This window comes from Rhyacophila brunnea, unplaced genomic scaffold (genome assembly GCF_057557595.1).
Source record: "Rhyacophila brunnea isolate RB1 unplaced genomic scaffold, BYU_Rbru_1.0 scaffold_12, whole genome shotgun sequence".
Classification (NCBI taxonomy): domain Eukaryota; kingdom Metazoa; phylum Arthropoda; class Insecta; order Trichoptera; family Rhyacophilidae; genus Rhyacophila; species Rhyacophila brunnea.
Genome location: NW_028232774.1, coordinates 15,036,346 through 15,055,181, shown reverse-complemented (window position 1 = coordinate 15,055,181; position 18,836 = coordinate 15,036,346). Strand labels below are relative to the sequence as shown.

Here is an 18,836-nt window from a genome sequence, read left to right as displayed (position 1 = left end):
TCATAAATACAATGGAAACGATCATTGTCAAATACATACACAGGTAGGTAGCTATCCAGATACATACGTAGTAAACTAAATGAATTCTTATTATATAAGATTTCTTATTCAATATAACCTAAGTTAAATTGTATATGTAATAGGTAGATACTTTCATGAAAAATAACTACAAAATTTATGTAAGAGAACACAAAGAAAATTTAGTACCAAAAAGGTAAGCAATATAGTGGAGTAGACAAGATAATATGCGTTCAATGAATTCCATCACGTATGGAAATTGAGGAAAATGGAAAGCGAATGATCTAGCAAAAAACCTGGTCAATCAGGCACGCCATATTAATGGATCACAGAATGCTTAAACTGGAATGAGTCTACAAAGAAAATGAGCATAAGTTTGTGGATATATTCTCACCAGAAGGCATTCCTAAACAAAGGAAAATTGAGTAAGTCCATACTACCTTCCATATGCTCAGTGGCCTTGGTTTTAGAGTCACCTCTGAGCAGAAATGACCTCAAGCTAATATTGACACCAAGATTAGACCACCAATGAGTAAAAGATTTGATGTCCTCATGGAGGGAAGCGATTTGGAGCTCTAGGATGATTGTGATAAATTGGTACACATAGTAATACAAAGCCCAAAATTTGAGCGACACATAATACAGCTGCAACTTGCAGATCGTTGAAAATGTCAATGAGTCAAAATCCGTAAACAATTTAAGTGTTTTTAAATAGAGTGCCAAAGAAACGGACCCATACATAGAAAATGCGATGTAATAGAGGGCGTCAGTGAAAGCCTCGGAAAAATTATAAATAAAGATGTAGGAAGGTGTACTCGTACTCGAAATAAATGTCTCGTCGGCCATATTAAAAAATAAATTAGATCACGAGTTAACCTAACATCTCAAGAGACTCATCATTGTATAATCTCACTTCATGAGTGCCTTCCTGTCACGACAAAGTTATCAAATCTTCCTTGCAATTAACTGATTCCCACATGCCTATCAACCTATTTATAATAAAAACAAAGTGATATTGAGATGAAATGAAACAAAAATTCCTTATAAGTTTTCTTAATAAATTATCTAGGTATGTATTAGGACCACATGCGTTCAGTCGGGATAATTTGAAAGATGAAACATCTACCTATATGATGTATCCATAGAACAGTTGTGTTCCCTGGCTATATACATTCATTCATTGATTCAAATGGGTTAAAAAAACCGTCAGTGGTTGCGACGGTGAGAATGAATATCTTGGGCGTGGCTGTTTAACACTGCGCTCCGGTTATAAACGACAGGGCCATTCGTCAGTTGAGGAGGTAGCGAAACCTGCCAAGCAAAGAAATTATTAACGTAACCGAGACGAATTGCCGCCGGCTTCCGAACTGTGATATGCACGTTCCTTTTGAGAAATCAAATTTGAAAAAAGAACCAAAGGATTTTATTTTACTTTCACACATTTAGCTACCTGCGTTAGTTATATTATGATTGCCTGGTATAAAAGCGTAGAAGGTATGAAAATAATTATTCTAGTAGGTACAAAGTACAGAATTTAGAATGATATTTTGTAAATCATAAGAGTTATGCATGCTCAGTGCACTGTGCGACGTAGCGTTTTTCAAATGGTTTATTTAATTATTATTTTGTTTTCCATACAGCGTAGGCCGTAGAGGCAACGTAGACCCTAATATAGTGAAACTATATTGCAAACAATGAATAAGCAAAAAGAGTTATAATTTTGCACCAGTAGATATATACCTATAATACCATACACACACTGACCAATATACTTATAGTTACCTACCTACCTACCTACACAAGAGGGAAAAATTCGATAGGTACGTGCTCAATTGTGAGCTTTCATTATTTCAATTTTTTTTTTATATCCATGGATGGATAAATCCATACATTTGACAAGTATTACTAGAGTACCTACTTAGATGCCAAGGTAAATTCTTTTTTTTTTGATAAACTGATAAAGGTAAATATTTTATAGTGTAGATATAGGTACCTGGAACTTGTTCCCCTAAAGGGAAAAATTACTTTAGGGTAAAATATGTCGGTACGTACTTATTGTAAAAGTCAACATTTCATGAGACATTAATTTTAATAAAAACAAAAGAATAAATACCAAGAAATACAATTGAAGAATAACATTGAAGCCGGATTTTAAAGGCATTAGGTACCTACTCCAAGTTAGTGGCCATATAACTTTCTTAAATCATGTACGATCGTTAATTTTTGGAAGTTGTTACTGGGTAGGTACTATGATGATGCATATTCAAAGACCCTTTAGGAGAGTTACTTCAGTATTTTAATGATATTTAATATAATGAAATGTGTTCAGAATTAATCCTGCCGAAATAGAAAGGCAGTAGGTAGATATTTATCTGAATTTTAGAGATAGCATTCTAATTAAAATATAACAATACTAATTGATAACACCAGCCATTATTAATTTCTGTACGAATTCGAAAAAAGAGCCATTTCTCCATGTCTACGGTATTATCGTGTTGCCCGATCGAAACGCGCCGGTCCCAGCGGCTGTCAACGCGAACGGTATGAGCTGCTCTGGGCGGCTCCGTTCGCTAACTAGACGCCTGACAGGAAGGCGGGGCAGCCCCCTCGAAGCAGTACGACAGCGCGAGGGGCGAAGCGCCGGTAACCGCCTATCGAGAGCGCGGCGAAGTGGGCCCACTCATTCTACTGCGACTCGCCGGGCGGTGAACGTGCCTGACAGACACGGATATATTCTCGACTAGTCGCCGGGATTATTGTCGATAGTCAATAGTAATACATCGAACAATTTGTTTTTATATGAGTAAAGTAATGAAGTAAAAAGTGTATCATCAGGAAATTTTGGAATCATATCCTAAAACAACATCGGACATTAATTGGGCGGAGTTGACAAGTGTAAACTGAATATTCTAAGCGAAACAGTTCGACTGAAAAACTGCATAAAATAAATATCCAATATTTACTTAGTGTGCCAACCAACCTACGTACTTCGCAGTGCATTAAAAAACAAGGAAAATCCAATAGGTACCTATTTTATTTAGTGGGAAATTCGATTTTGCTAGTGAAGTGTAAAAAATCGTAAAGGATTACTGGAAAATTAATGTGAACAATACATACCTAATGTCATTTACAGATATGTAAATACTACTTCCCTAAGTGTGTGTAATTTCATTGCACGCAAAAAACTGTGTAGACTCAAGTGAAATACATAAATGACTTAGAGTAATTTAGTGTAATTTCCGGTGGGGTTGTGAAAACTGTTGTCAAAATGTTGGTTCCGGCGGATATGATGGCGGCTCAGTCCAAGCTAGTGTACCAAATGAACAAATACTGCTCAGAGAGAGTCCACAGCCGGAAAGTTCAGATCAGTAAGACCATCCATGAGGTCTGCAGAGTGGTCCAAGATGTACTGAAAGAAGTCGAGCTGCAAGAACCACGGTTTATTTCATCGCTGACGGATTACAATGGAAGATTCGACGGACTAGAAGTCGTGGCGCCAAATGAGTTTGAAATAGTTATTTATCTGAATCAGATGGGAGTGTTGAATTTTGTTGACGATGGAAGCCTACCCGGATGCGCAGTGTTGAAACTGAGCGACGGAAGGAAACGCTCCATGTCTCTGTGGGTGGAATTCATCACAGCTTCAGGATACTTATCAGCAAGGAAGATTAGATCTCGTTTCCAGACACTGGTCGCACAAGCATGCGACAAGTGTTCTTATCGAGACTGCGTTAAAATGATAGCGGAGACGACAGAAGTTAAATTAAGGATTAGAGAACGTTACGTTGTTCAGATTACGCCAGCTTTCAAATGCGCTGGTCTTTGGCCGAGATCCGCTGCACACTGGCCGGCGCCGGCAGCTCCCTGGCCGCATCCATCAATAGTTGCCGAAGTGAAAACAGAAGGTTTCGATTTATTATCCAAAGAGTGTATAGCGCTTCAAGGTAAAAATTCGGCCATGGAAGGAGACGCGTGGGCGTTAAATTTCTTCGAAGCTGAAAATAGACTGCTGCAAGGAGGATGCAGAAGAAAATGTTTAAGCATACTGAAAACTATTAGAGATAGACATTTAGATTTACCTGGTAATCCGGTAACATGTTATCATATGAAGACACTTCTGTTATACGAGTGCGAGAAGCATCCGAGGGAGCCGGAGTGGGACGAAGGGGCGATTGGCGACAGAATCAATGGCATTTTCTTGCAGCTGATATCTTGCTTGCAATGCAGAAGGTGTCCGCATTATTTTTTGCCGAATTTGGACCTCTTCAAAGGCAAGAGCCCGAGCGCCTTGGAGAATGCGGCTAAACAAGTTTGGAGGCTGACGAGAGAGATGCTGACTAATTCGCGCTCCTTTGAAAAACTGTGATAACGATCTCCGAATCTTGGCAGCGCATGCGACATAGTTAAGCGCACGGTTTATCGTTCAGTAATTATAAACAATTAATTAATTAAGAAAATACCTAGAAGTGTCAATCAATGCCAATAAAAAAAACAATCGACTTGTGGCTTTAAGTGTTGTGAAAAGATAAACAATGAATGCGTGTAAATATTAAATATCTAGTTGATAAAGAAGGCTTTTGGACGACATGATTTAAATTATTACAATTACCTACTATAACAATTTAATATATCCGATAGGTATTACGATTTTGTAAGATTTTTAAAAAACACCTTTTAGTCAATATTGTATATTTATAATCCGTACTAAGAATACATTAATATTAAATAATGTAAACATTAAAATAATTATACATACTATAGACTGCATCTACATCGATTTTTTTCTTACTCTAGAGTTTTTATTACATACCTAAACATTATCAAATTTGTTAATACTTAGCAATTATTTTATCACTATAAACTGCAATCAATACATTAATTACCTAAGTAAAAGATAACACAAACAGACTCACTTTATATTGAAAGAAGTATTATATTGAACGTCATGTTATTATGTATTTAATTGGACGATATTTCGGAATGACAAGTCATCACCCAAGTTCTTTTTTTTCTTCTTTCTCAAAACTTATTGAAAGTACAATTATTGAGAGTAGATTATCGGGTAGCACAAACTTAACCTAATTGATGAAATATGGCAATGTCTAGGTATTCAAGAAAGACACAACACCTAACAGATTTGTCATATCTGATGGTAATTTAACAAAGTATTTTTTCTTTTAAAGCTAGAGACGGTTAGTAATATTACTATAGCACTATAATTTATGGCCTATGCACTATGATAAAATCATCACAACCAATAACTTTGATAAAAAATATATTAACCTACACAGTATTTACTAATTTAATATGTATGTAGGTAGGTAGGTACTTGCTGTACACGAAAATTAAATAGGTAATATTAAATTATTGAAGATCCATTTCGCTATGAAATTAACAGCAAATTATATTTGATATTTTAATACAAATATGTAAGATATATTGGTAAAATATAAAATAATACAAATTACAATTACGTCAAAGTATTTGTCATGTCATGTAACACTATCTACTAATTATCTGGTATTGTCCAATTATAACATAATACAATTTAATAAAAATATAATCACACATTTACATAATACTTATAATACCTAACCCTGTCAATCATAATAAAGCATTACTTGTTAGGTATATTAGGCTAAGTACGTAAAGAAGATTCCTATTAATATATTTTTATAACTGTATCGCCACGTGTATATTATTTTTTGTATTTATTGCAACGAAATTAAAATATAAGTGAAAAATTATACGACAGATCAAAATATCTTTTAATTGAGACCCTCTACCTAAAAATATTACTTAGGTATGTTATGTTATGTTTCATAGCCGACGGGAGTTGTCTTTGTTGCACAATTATTCTGACTCCTGTAAGTACATGAATAAACTGACAATATGTCGATAATGGATATAAATATGTGCATTACTAAATACCTACATAGTGAAATATACACTACAAATTATAGCCAGCGTGAATATAAAAATAACGAATAATTAGGCCTACTATCACACAAAACGGTGACTGAGTAAATAATAACTAGGTATTTGATTTTCTTGTACTAACTACATGCCATTACATAAAAATAGAATATAACGTATTGAATAATATCTATGTTAATTACCTAGGTACACTGCTATCTTGAAAAAATAAACATAAGTCCATATTTTTATTAAAATGTGAAGCAAACGGTTGTAAAGTTTTATATATACAATTGTTCATATTTCCGCAAATACATTTAGGAAACAATTAATAAAATAATCAGAGATGTTTATTATTAATCACTTGACCAATACCGGTTTCACTTACTTAGAAAGACACTGTCAATAGCTATTATTTATGGTTACATGTAAATTGTACGTAAAACATTTCACCGTGGCACAGTTCGCCGTGAGCATTCTTATCGGAAAGAGATGACCGTAGAGGTAAATACTATACGGTTTCCAATTTTATTAGATTTAATAATATGAATATATTAATTCAATTTCATAGCTGATTTATGCAAAATTCAAGAATGAAAACCTAACCTAACCTAACAAATAATCCAATATATCGGCTATTTTTTTAAATTTGTTTGCTGCTTGCTTCCTGTAAAGTGTAAACCAACAAAAACCGTGTTTTATTTAGACATGAATTTTATGTCAGTACTATACGACCCAAAGAGGTTGGACGGTCTTAAATATACGGCCACATATTTCCGATACAACATTTCACGGTGAAGTGTGATACGGCGAACTGCATACGTACAAGTTTCCGGACACGATTATTTATATACATAATGGTTCTAAAATTACTTAAGAATGGTGAGTAGTAGGTAGTATGAACCCATATAAAGTAAACGACTTCGAAGCTTTTATCAATTTTGCAAGCAATGGGAATTAGACGCATTTGTTTCATTTAGGTTCATACTACAATTATTATTAATACAGATTGAAAAACAAGATCTATGACACTATAAGTTACCGCTCGGCTATTGTATCATTGATAGTTTGGTAAATTAATTTTGTTATTGGTAAAATATACCGATTAGAATAGTGCGATAATACGAAACAAATTAGGAAGTGATTTTTGATTATTGATTACTAGCTAGCAAGAAGAAAATAGTTAAACAAATTAATATAATCTATATGAATTCAAAAGGTTATCATATTTTGTCACCTATTATTTCAAACACATATACGATAGTATGGAAACCTACTTATGTAGGTACACCTAGAATTTTAATTAGAAATAAGTAAAATATTTCACGGAGCCTAAATCCGAAAGCATATAGAACGCCTTGTATATAAATCTAGATATAAATGACTTGTCTACGTTGCTAGGCTACGCCGTAGACTCGTAGCACTTGTGTCAAGAATGTTATATTTCATGGACAGGGTGATTAATTTATTCTGAGAATTAGTAAGTCTATATATATATATATATATATTAAGAGGCAGCGACAAAGGGTGGAGGTAGGCTGTTAAGATCCGACATAAATAGTGCAGACAAAACTTTGTCAGTCAAACGTATTTGTTTCCAATAAACTAAGAGCGGAATGCACAATCTAAGATTTCGTTCCTAAGGATAAGTCGCCGAAAAGCATGACTTAACTATAGACAATCCTGAGTATAGAGTTAAGGAATCCTTAACCATAGACTACTTTTGTTATGAACACGCCCCCTTCTGTATTACCATTTACCACTGACAGCTGCTGTCAAAATAAATTCGCATGTCTATAACACAGTCCATACACTCAAATTCATTTAACAATGTATCTCAATATGGATATTGATAGTGTTAATTCGTTTGGCATGTACTTGCAGAATATTATTTTATTTTTATACGCCAGCCCGCAGAAAAAGAAAATACGAGATGAAGAATAACACTTGATGCTAGTGTTACCATGTTTAAAAAAAATCTTGTGGTGCCTGTGGAATCACGTATAATGACTTATAACGGAAACATAAGAGTATTATAATTAAATATTAATATATATTTATAGTTATTGCATTAATAAAATGCAGTTGTCATATTTTTGTCATCGTTTAACAATAATAAAATAATTTACCTAATTTACCTAACGAGAATTTTTAAATATGGTATTATTTTCAATAAAAATGATCTTAACTAAGGACAGTGTTTCTGCATAGTGTTTTCTGCTAAGGAAATTTTAGTTATGACAAATGTTTCTGCATTCCGCTCTAATACTACAATGTGAAGATAGTGTGTCTTAGTTTTTAAAATTCAATTCCTAAAAGAAGGATATTAATCCTGAAAGGAGGCAGATAATATTATAAAATGGTACGTAACTCAAATATAAACAACACCAAATAAATAAATAGTAAAATATAACTACATAATTATATCTATATTATAATCTTGTCACGACAAAGATAAAGAACTAAATGTGTAGATACTACATATCGTCACTGTTCTGGCAGAAGACACTAATTCTAAAAAATGACATATTGAGTTAGTTATACCAAAATGTTCCTTATTTCAAACTTTACCGTCTGGAAACCTTAATAAATAAACAGTCTTTATTTTAAAGTCATCCTTTTTACGATTACTTAATAAACTCACATGATAGACCATTTCAAACATTTTAACAACTTCAAAGTCAAATTACTCAAAACTAGTATTCTCCAGTTAGTGTGTTCTGCCAGAAAAGAGACGATATTATCACAAGCATGGCGAAGTAAATAGGTAGATAATATACAATATAAAATATTTGAATTATTGGAACACGTGCTTATGAAACTGTGGAAAACCATCAGTGCCAGTTAGTTCTTCTTCTGTTTAGGTTTGAAAACATATTTTAATAATTTAATATTATTTTTTATCTGAAAAGAGGTAATCTCAGCTCAAAAATATTTGAAAGATTGCAGGTTAGCCCAATCATATATTATTATTTGTAAGTAAAGAAAATGGCAGGAATTTACGGCCTAACTGTTTTTGTAATATAATTTTCAGGAACTGTTTTTATCAAAGTTTATATTATTTTAATACGTTTATAATAAAAAAACACATATAAAGTTTAAAAAAATTAGTAGGTAGGTACTGATTTAAGAAGATTTTCGAATTGAAATTGAAATTAAACTTCCCACAAACAAATCAAAATGGTACAAAGTAGGCTCATTCTACATTCCATTGAAATAGCCGCCATTAATTGAACAAGAACGTTTATAAATCGCTTGCATTTGATTACTTAACACTTTATTAATTGCACGTTGCCAAAGTACAAAAAAGCCGCCGATAAAAATTGAAAATTGAATCAAAAATAAAAATTCCCATTACCTATCCAATAATAATCGACGATAGGCCAGCATTAGCCAGCAACCCCCAGCTGAGCAAATAGATTTATCAAACGATTATGGTCGATAGCAAAACAATATCTAACCGACACATGTTTTCATTTTTTTTTTACTTCGCGTGTAGATGGATACAGACAGTCGATAAAATGCAGCGTTTCTCAAACATTTCAAGCCAGTGGTTTGTTAAAAATATGAATCCTATTAATTAACCATCTACCTATCTATATCGTAATATGAATTTAAGATAGTTCATGGTAAAAAGGTGAACAATAATTACCATTCCTTATTCCTATTTCGCTGTTTATCAGGGATATGCTTCTCATCTGAAACCATCTTGACATTACCTATGTGGTGATATTAAAAAAGATTTGGATGTTGCCAACCGAATGATTTCGTTAAAAAATGTATAAGTAATAGATTATAGTATAATTTAATAAAAATAATATAATTTTGAAGGTTTCAAAACGAGAAATTTTGTATTCGGTGTACCTACATACTATAGTTCTTTTAAAAACATTAGAATATTTACATCTGTGTATTAAAATCAGCAAACTATTTTCAACCTAAAGCTTGCGCAAAACTACTCGGTGTTAAAACAAGAATTAAAAAGTTGAAGTGAAGTGGAAGATGATGTGATTAAATGTAGATTCACAATTTGACGACCGAAGATGTACCTAATTGTTTCCTCAGTTAAAATTATATGTGGTCTGTGTTTGCTTTTGCATGTTGCAATTCCCATGCCATTCTATCTACAAACCGTAAGCGTGCCGATCACAGGTCAATTAAATACGATGTATTAGAAAATATTGTAAATTGTGCCGAAATGTAAGATTGTATATTGCATATACCTAAGTGTATCATTGACAAGGCATTGTATTTTCTGGAGTGATGCCGATCAGCTATCGGAATAATACATAAAAACAACTTCATTCCTTAGCAGGTGCTTACACGTGGCATTACGGCAGTGGCTAAAACAACTAGTTATTCTATATTTAAATTAAACTTTAATTTATATTAGTAGTATATCTACCTATGTAAATATCGTCTAAAATTGCAAATATCAATTTTATTTAAAATTTAGCCGCTAATATTACAATAAATATTATTAGGTATGTGTCAGTGTGTATGTATAATGAAGATTGGAAGAACCTCTGTCAACCGCAGACCTCGCTTTGAGAAACGCTGGATGAAAGTAGGTACATACACTAGTAATACTTCGACGAGTATACACCGTAGTTGATAAATGTGGTCTCCGATTAATTAACCGAAAAAGCCGCAAGATTTTAATGATTTAATTCCGATTTGAGCGAGCCGGCTGTAATGCCAAAGAGGCGGCCGACTCTTTGTTTACAAAGAAAAATCCAGAATCAATATCAGGTATTGAAAACTCTACACAGCTTTGCATTATTTTTGTAAAGCTTGTTGTCTTTATTACATTCTGATGTACACAGCCTGTATTTTTGGATTCAAATTTTTTGCGCGATATTCGTGGATAATTAGCAAGTAGGTATGTATCTTATCAATCAATATTAAATGTTTTTTGGAAAATTTATCGTATGTACAGAAATCTCATTAAATGCAAAAATCGTGATGAAAATCAACGTAACTAACCGGGAAGCATAAGAATCTATTCTAGGGTGTACTGTTTACTTATGTATAAAGTAACTATGGTACTAAAGTTGGTACCTATATTGATAAATATGCAGGGCTAGATTAACACTTAAGGGCACTGGGCTAATAAGTACTTATCGGGACCTCTAAAAACACAACTCATTAAAAAGTAATTTTAAAAATATTTATTAATTTCGTATTGTGTGATAGTTGCTTACTAAACACTAGATATTTGCTTAATCGCCATTTTCATTACGCATGTTCAAAATATACAAATAGCCTAAACAATTTAATTCGTTAAAAACAGTATCTCGTTGGCCGCGGTATTTAAAGTATTCTTTTCGGGTTCCAGCATCCCTATCAAATCTGGTACATATAGCCCTTAAGCCTTATGGTTAATCCGCCCTTGTGTAAAGTTAAAGTGTGTATATACTCGTACCTACTTACTATATATCAGCGGAGATAAACAATGGGTAGGTACTATCTCAACGAATATTTTTAGCATTGAATTTCGTTTAAAAAAATATATTTATCGAAAGTAAGAAATTCAATAATCATGGTGATTTAAAAAAATCAAACTCATAAAACATATACCTAACTATAAATTATATTAAACAGTCAAATATAAAAACGAAAAAAATATATTTTTAAATTGACGAATCAACACCACTCGTATTATATTATGATACCTATCGGTGAGTATTTTGGTTAAATTTTGAAACACTGTTGTTGTGTTAAGTTAAATGCACATTGTCAGATAGAAAATTATAAATAAAAATATAAGGCTACCGCTACATGATGTATTGAAATGAATTATTTAACTTTAATTGTTCATTATTAATTAAAAATATTTATTTCTTTGTTGTGTCAGCACTTTTACAATACGTCTTCATGAAGTGTCATAAAGTATAAATAGATAGATAAATGTAATAATTTAAATAATAGCAGTGTTCAACAGTTCTGTATCTCTGGATACTTATATAAAGTATTGCTAATACGGTTTATCTCCATAAATTCAAAATGTCTTACAATTAAAATTAAGTAGACATTTCTGGATATCTCTTATTTAAAACCGCAGAAAAACCGAATGCTAAGTTTTATTTTTATATAAAAAACGTAAACCCGCATCGATATATTATTATTATCATCTACATATAAATCTGATAATATATATACCTAGATTTGTTGGTGACAGTTGTGGCGTAGAATTTGATACATTTGAAGCAAACACGATATTAATTTAACTGGTGTAAACATGAAGATTTCTCAAGATAATGGGAAAATGTATTTTAAATTTTATTTAGGAGTATTGTACCTACACGTGGACACTGCCTTTAAGATCCGGACCGCCCCCAAATTTGACAAATAAACTTATTTTTTAAATTTCTAAAAAAAATGTAGTCACTTATAATTAGATTGTTTTCGTTGTCCGAAATAGCTTTCAACATCAACGATTCAAACATTATGTTCTAGAGTCATTATATTAATATCTTAGCTACAGCTCTTGGAGCTTGGAGCTTGGAGCAGTGCTAAGGACTTCATCGGCAATTGGAGGTAGACATGTTACATGAAAGCTCGGATGATCCAAAGTTCCCCAAATCGCTGCGAAGACGACCGCAGGTATGACATAAAGGTGAGGCTATGTATAGAACTAGAGGGATGGTTACCCTACACTGCAGACCATGTAATGGAGTTAGGTATATCACATGCATAAACACCTGTGACCCAATACCCACTACTTATAATATTTATAGTCAGGCCGTGACACGAAATTGTATTCGATTGTAGTGCTGGTTATTATTCATACGAATCATTCGAATGCAAATATGGAAAATGATGATTGTCACGTCATATTTACAACAAAATGGTAATAATTTAAACAAAATATGCAATCGAAAATATACATTTTTTGGAAACAGGTAATCAATGACTAGTATCTACTGCCATCGTCGTTGTGTGCGCACCTGAGTTGCTATGAAAATAATAAGATTTAATGCACGTGGGTTCGTAAAATGAACATAATCCAATATTAGGACGAAATTCGTTATAACTTTTTATACATTGCAGTTAGGTTAGGTATTTATGTGAATACTGATTCAGACATAAATATAATATATTATTATGTGATGCTGTAAAACTGCGAATATATATATTTTTTAAATTACCTATATTATTTCACGTATATACATCTAATGCACAGCTCCATCAATTATATGTGACTTTTACCTTGCTACCCAATTGACGTAAACGATTTCTTTATTTATAAAATTAGTAAAATAAAGTAAACAATATAATAATTACCGGAGATAGCCGAATGGAGTTATTTGTTTATTATGGAAGAGAGATCACAAATCGAATAAATTCCCAACAACTACGCCGTGACAGCTTAAAGACTACATAAAGAACGTTAAAACGCTGGACGGCAGCAGTTCTCAATCTAGGCAGCCATTGGAAAGCTTGGACGAAGATAGTGTCTATGAAGTCGCTGCATTCTCAGGTGGTGATTTCTGTTATTCAACTGTTTGTTGAATGTTAAAGGTTGAACAAAAAAATCGAAAAGAATGTTCCCATTTACCGATTTAAGTTGAACCGATAGTCCTAATTCACATGTCATCAAGTAAAACAAACAAATTTGATGTGCTGATGCGAGTTGTTATCACCTTGGTTACTCAAGGCAGCCAGTTGACTCTTATTATGTTATGTATTGTTAAAAAATGGTTCCCACGTCTTATAGATACTTTCAACTGATTGATTTTGCTATGCATATCGGTGATGAAGACACTTAACTAAGTGATTTTTTAGCGATTGTATGTAAAAAAAATAATACTAATAGCAACGATTCGAAAATTTATTTGTAACGAAATGTGTGAAACCGTAAAATTCCATTATTTATTGGTCAGCATATTTAAAATACGCACATAATATACATACTTACCTACTATATTTTTAATTATAATCTGAATGTACTTAATAGTTATATGGATTATAACAATCCATTTGATAAGTTAAAAATGTACAGAAGCCGTTGCTGATACCGTAAATAAATTTGCGCGTCTCAATACAAAATTTCAGGAACATAAAATAACCAGAAAAATGAAACTGTATGATTGCAAAAAAATAATAATGGCGGAATTAAAATGGGATTAATGGGATACTATACTGAAATACAGGTAGGTACGTGGCGGTAAAAGCCGAGGATACGTAAATAGTGACGTAATGGTAGAAAATCAAGTAATAATCGAGTAATGGATGGTAGACTGCCGAGGAAAAAGAAGGAAATAAACACATATTAAACTATATTATTACAAAGGTTGGGGTAGGAAGATACGTAGGTAAGTATAAATACTCACATATATATTTATGTAGGTTGATTTCAAGGCACAATTCGATAGAAATTGATCCCACCGTTTCTTAGTTAGAACAGAACTTAGTAAGTAATATCTCAGATATACCCACTAGAAAAATTCATATTTGAAAAAAATACGAAGCTCAACGGGAGTTGAACCCTGTTGGATGATGGTGGATGTTACATTCTCAATATCTTGTGAATTATTCGTTGAATATAAGAAATACTTTATTAAAAAAATATAAATTTAAAATTAAAGAATTATTCTGCACACGTTCGTAGCTTATTCATATTTTATCTGGTCGTACTATATGCTAATTTTTCTCTAAGCGATAAGCCATGACTGAATGTTAAAAATATAGTTTTAAAAATATAATGAAATTGTTTAAGATTTTGAAACTTTGATAAAGCGAGTTAATCAAAAAGCTCTCGGCATTGCTCGGCAAGAACTTGTCATGGCGGATTCGGTGTGAAATAGTGAGTTAACTCCGAAAATACTTTTCACAATTCTCAGCGTTTAACATTCACATGGCACAGTTACTCATGGTACCAATTGATAAAATACCTAGAGAGGTTGGTCATTAATCGATCGAAGTGGCGCGGGCCGGCCGGTGCCTAGAGCGTCGCTCGGATCAAAGAGGTTCTTCGACGCGGCCGACCCGAGTGATAGATCACCCGACTTGGTATCGACGCTGCCGCAGTTGGTATCTACCAGTCCGACTCTGGTCACGTCCCTCAGAAGGACCAGTATTCTAGAAATCATATGACATGCGATGGTATCTAAACGTCACATATTTTGTTCGTAGACGTGCATGAATACCTATACTCTGCGGAAGGATGATAACCCCTAACTTTTTGAAACTTTTACAATTTCTTTAAGCACGAATTAAATTGAGGTGCATGTCGCCTACTGTCACGCTATCGCGGCGACAAATTTAGTCTGTGGTTTCGTCAGTTTTCAGAATGACACTGATGTAGAGTGCCAAAAATAATGAATAGTGATTTCAATTATTATTTATTTTATTATTCATGCTAATTTCAATAAATTTTAACAGTTTCTACGTGTGCGTGCGTTAAAATTACTTGCGATATGACATCCATAGATAATATTTTGAACAGAACCCAACCTGCAGACCATAGATAATAGACAACATTCTTATAGAAAATACATAGTGCCAACTGATAAAAAAACGAGATTTTGACACGACAGTCGAAAAGTGTAAGTGTAGTAGTTCAACGTGAGGTGACCTTATTGTTGTTCTGGTGATTTCGGCAGATTTTTCTAACCGACAATGTTCGTTTAAAGGTTGAAAATGTGCTACGGGATGGGAGCATTAGTCTGATAACATTTTAAACACAAAGGAAAATGACATTATACACTTTTTTCCCCGTAGCGGCAGCTTACTGTGAGGTCTCATGATAGTAGGCGACATGCACCTCAATTTGATTAGAACTTTAGCCGTTAGTGGTAGAAAATTATTGTAAGACCAAAATTAATGAAATACGAAGTGGGAAAGTGGTGACCAAGGCGTGGTTGGGAAGAATTTAGGCGCATCTTTTGCACGGATGTGACAGAAGAATAAGAATAAAGTATTAGGCCAACATAATATAAAAGGAGGTATGTATTCGATTCGATTTGAAGGCAGCGGGTTAAATGCATGTTTTATTTCGAATGTTTTATATTCAAAATTTCCCTATATTTCGGTCAGTTTCGTTTACCTCCTTCATATTAATGTGTGCCGAATACAAAGACACTATTGCGTGCAATGTAGGTACCTATATTGAAACGAAAGAAATACATATTTGGCGGTAGATGATATGGAGGAGAGAGAAGATCGTTGTTGCGTGGATGTTTGGAGGAGAGTTTATTTATCGATACAAGAATACACTGAATATAATAATAAGGATGATAACGTGAGAAAATAATTGCGGGTAAAGATCCTACTGGTGAGATCGATGAGAACAAGAGATTGGTCATATTAATGAACTGAGAGACTTGATTCGAGTGGAATGATGGTTTACTACGTTGAGCGAAGGACTCGCGACGATAGTAGTGCATCGTGTGACGGACTCGATGAGTTGAGTGAGGATTCATGCATTGTGCTTCTGATTTATACAAATGTAGTACATATATTACAAGACATATTGTCGCACTTAACCGACTCAAAACAGACCCTACTGATCTAGTTGTAATTGAGGAAATGATGACGAATATTATCGCTTTATTGTTTTGTTTTGACAACAAAACAAACATAATATAATTAGTGCTACTCATTTAAGAGCATAGTTCAGTGAAACGGCAAATAATTTTCAGATATTGGTGGGACGTAATTTTGCATGCGTTGCCAGTCTGAGAGCGAAAGTCGACCTGTGAGCACGTCAATTTGTTTTGTGATGGCGTCTGAGGAATTAATCCTTAAATCGTGTAAATATGACTAAAAAACGTATTTACTCGAAAAACAAAACATGTAATTATTATTACTTAAATAAAAATAAACATAACATTGAATGGACGCATGTTGAATTTTTACGACTAATTATGTTTTGTTCGTCACGCGTCATTTGCACAATCTGCGCGTCGCGTAGTCACGATCGTTTTAGACTGTGCCTCAGCTGAAGTATAGCCTTAATGATGAGTGGTATTATTGCTAGATATAGGAGTTGTTCAATCAACATTGAAATATTTTTTGTGTTATATAAAACCACAATTTACTATCTAAAACAATTTCCAGGGTTTCTGCAACATCCGGATTTGTAGAATTGATTGAGTGTATTTGAAAATTTTGTTAAGATACTTTTATAGACGCAGGACGTGATAACAGTGTAAATTTTTGATACAAATAAAACTGCAATGCAAAATGATAAGAAGCTAATTTAAAGATTAACTTTCGTATATTTAGGCTAGATAAACTACGTGTGTATAGAGTAGACTATGGTTACACCGCAAATAAACTACCTTTAGGTAGGTACCTACTCCAATTGTGGTTTGACAAATAATAACTAGATGCCTATACAGGTATAGTAAGAATTATTCTATATTCATCTGACAACAACGCTGATGACAAGAAGCAGTTAAGCGAATTGTATAAACAAGAAGTACGATGTACGACTGGACGTGATTTGAATTATGATCGCATCTCAAAAATATGCAAATTTCATCGAATTGATATGTCCTGCGCGCGCGCACACTGAGTTAACAATATCATACAGGGCGAATTAAGAAGGATGAACCTGGACATTGGCTTCGCATAAATTCTATAGAACATAGTTACGCGTTCATAATTTTTGACATTTAATAATGTTTTTGACATAATGTCGTCACAATGGTTTAATAAGGCGTAAGTACAACCGACGGGGTTTTATTTCTTGCTATTATGTGAATAGCTTCACCCAAGCACAAACTGACAGTAGGCATGCAAGATTTTAAGGTGACGCATCAGTGAAACGCGAAATAATTTTCAACTGTACGCGCGACGAAATTTTGGACTCGCTGCCATACAGTGAGAGAATGTTGACCCAGGAACACGTCACTTTGCTGCGTGATGGCGACGGGTCAATTAATTCTAAAATCGTGTAAAGATGACTAAAAACGTTACCCATTTACTTTAAAAAGAAAACATGTCAATGAAAATATTATTATTGTTACTAATAGAACAATAAACAGAACATAAAATGGACGTCTGTTGGATTTATATGACAAATAATATTTCGTTTGACAGGCGTCATTTTCACCCGCCACCCGCAATCCGCGCATCGCCTAGCAACGATCTTTTTAGACCGTGCCTCAACTAATGCATGGCCTTAATGTTTAACGGCGTCTTCAAAAGCAGCAGAGAAATAAAATCTCATTGTACCCGACGCGGTATCCAAAAATAACACTTAGGTCCTTATTACAAAAATCTTTTTAATTAAATTATAGAGATATCATTTCTTAAACTAGGTATGTTCGATACTAAGATCATATGGGCCTTCACAGATTGGACGTTGTATTAATATTGATTTTGATTTTTAAAGATAAAGTTGCCCTTAAAGATAAAGCGACTTGAAAGGTGCCCTGGCGGTGGGTAAGATGAAAGAGCTTGGCAAAATTGTAAAGTTCTTTAACAGAATAGGAGTGAGGACCTGATCGGCGGATCCCCTTCTAGAAGGAAGAGGCGATATGACAGCAAGTCGCAGTCAAAGCCTCGGTAAAATCACAAAAAAATAAAAGATAAAGTAGTTATGTTAGTGGTCAACATATTAGGTCCATACTAGTACATAGTGATTTTGCCAGACATTATAAGCGGTGACGTTACCCCGCCCTGCCATCGCGAACGTGTCCATACTATGGAGCTTAACATGTAAAACAAATACAACACTCTTGGTGTTTCCTAAACCTAAACCATTCCTGACCAAACAAACAATACCGCTCGAGTGCAACCAGACCACGCAGCCAGCCTCAACAGCATAAAAGGTCAGTGCCTGGCATTAACATAACCCTCCTCCAGTATCCACATCTACCATGCCAATCATTCCATCAAAATCAATTACAGTTCACTATACAAAGCGTAATCATATTTTTTTTTTCATT

The 18,836-nt window shown here is 33.6% G+C and overlaps 2 protein-coding genes across 5 annotated transcripts in view; one reads left to right on the top strand and one right to left on the bottom strand.

The window, feature by feature from the left end:
• The window catches only part of rg (A kinase anchor protein rugose), a 684,927-nt gene that overhangs the window by 162,133 nt on the left and 503,958 nt on the right, over positions 1–18,836 (bottom strand). The window lies entirely within an intron of this gene.
• Positions 1,889–5,770, top strand: LOC147077814 (protein mab-21). Its single transcript, XM_085940141.1, has one exon. It carries the CDS (start codon positions 3,287–3,289, stop codon positions 4,382–4,384), a length of 1,098 nt encoding a protein of 365 aa, XP_085796267.1. The 5' UTR covers positions 1,889–3,286; the 3' UTR covers positions 4,385–5,770.

What these genes read in the sequence shown, in the direction of transcription:
- LOC147077814 (XM_085940141.1), top strand. Translation starts at nt 3,287, where the DNA reads ATGTTGGTTCCGGCGGATATGATGGCGGCTCAGTCCAAGCTAGTGTAC.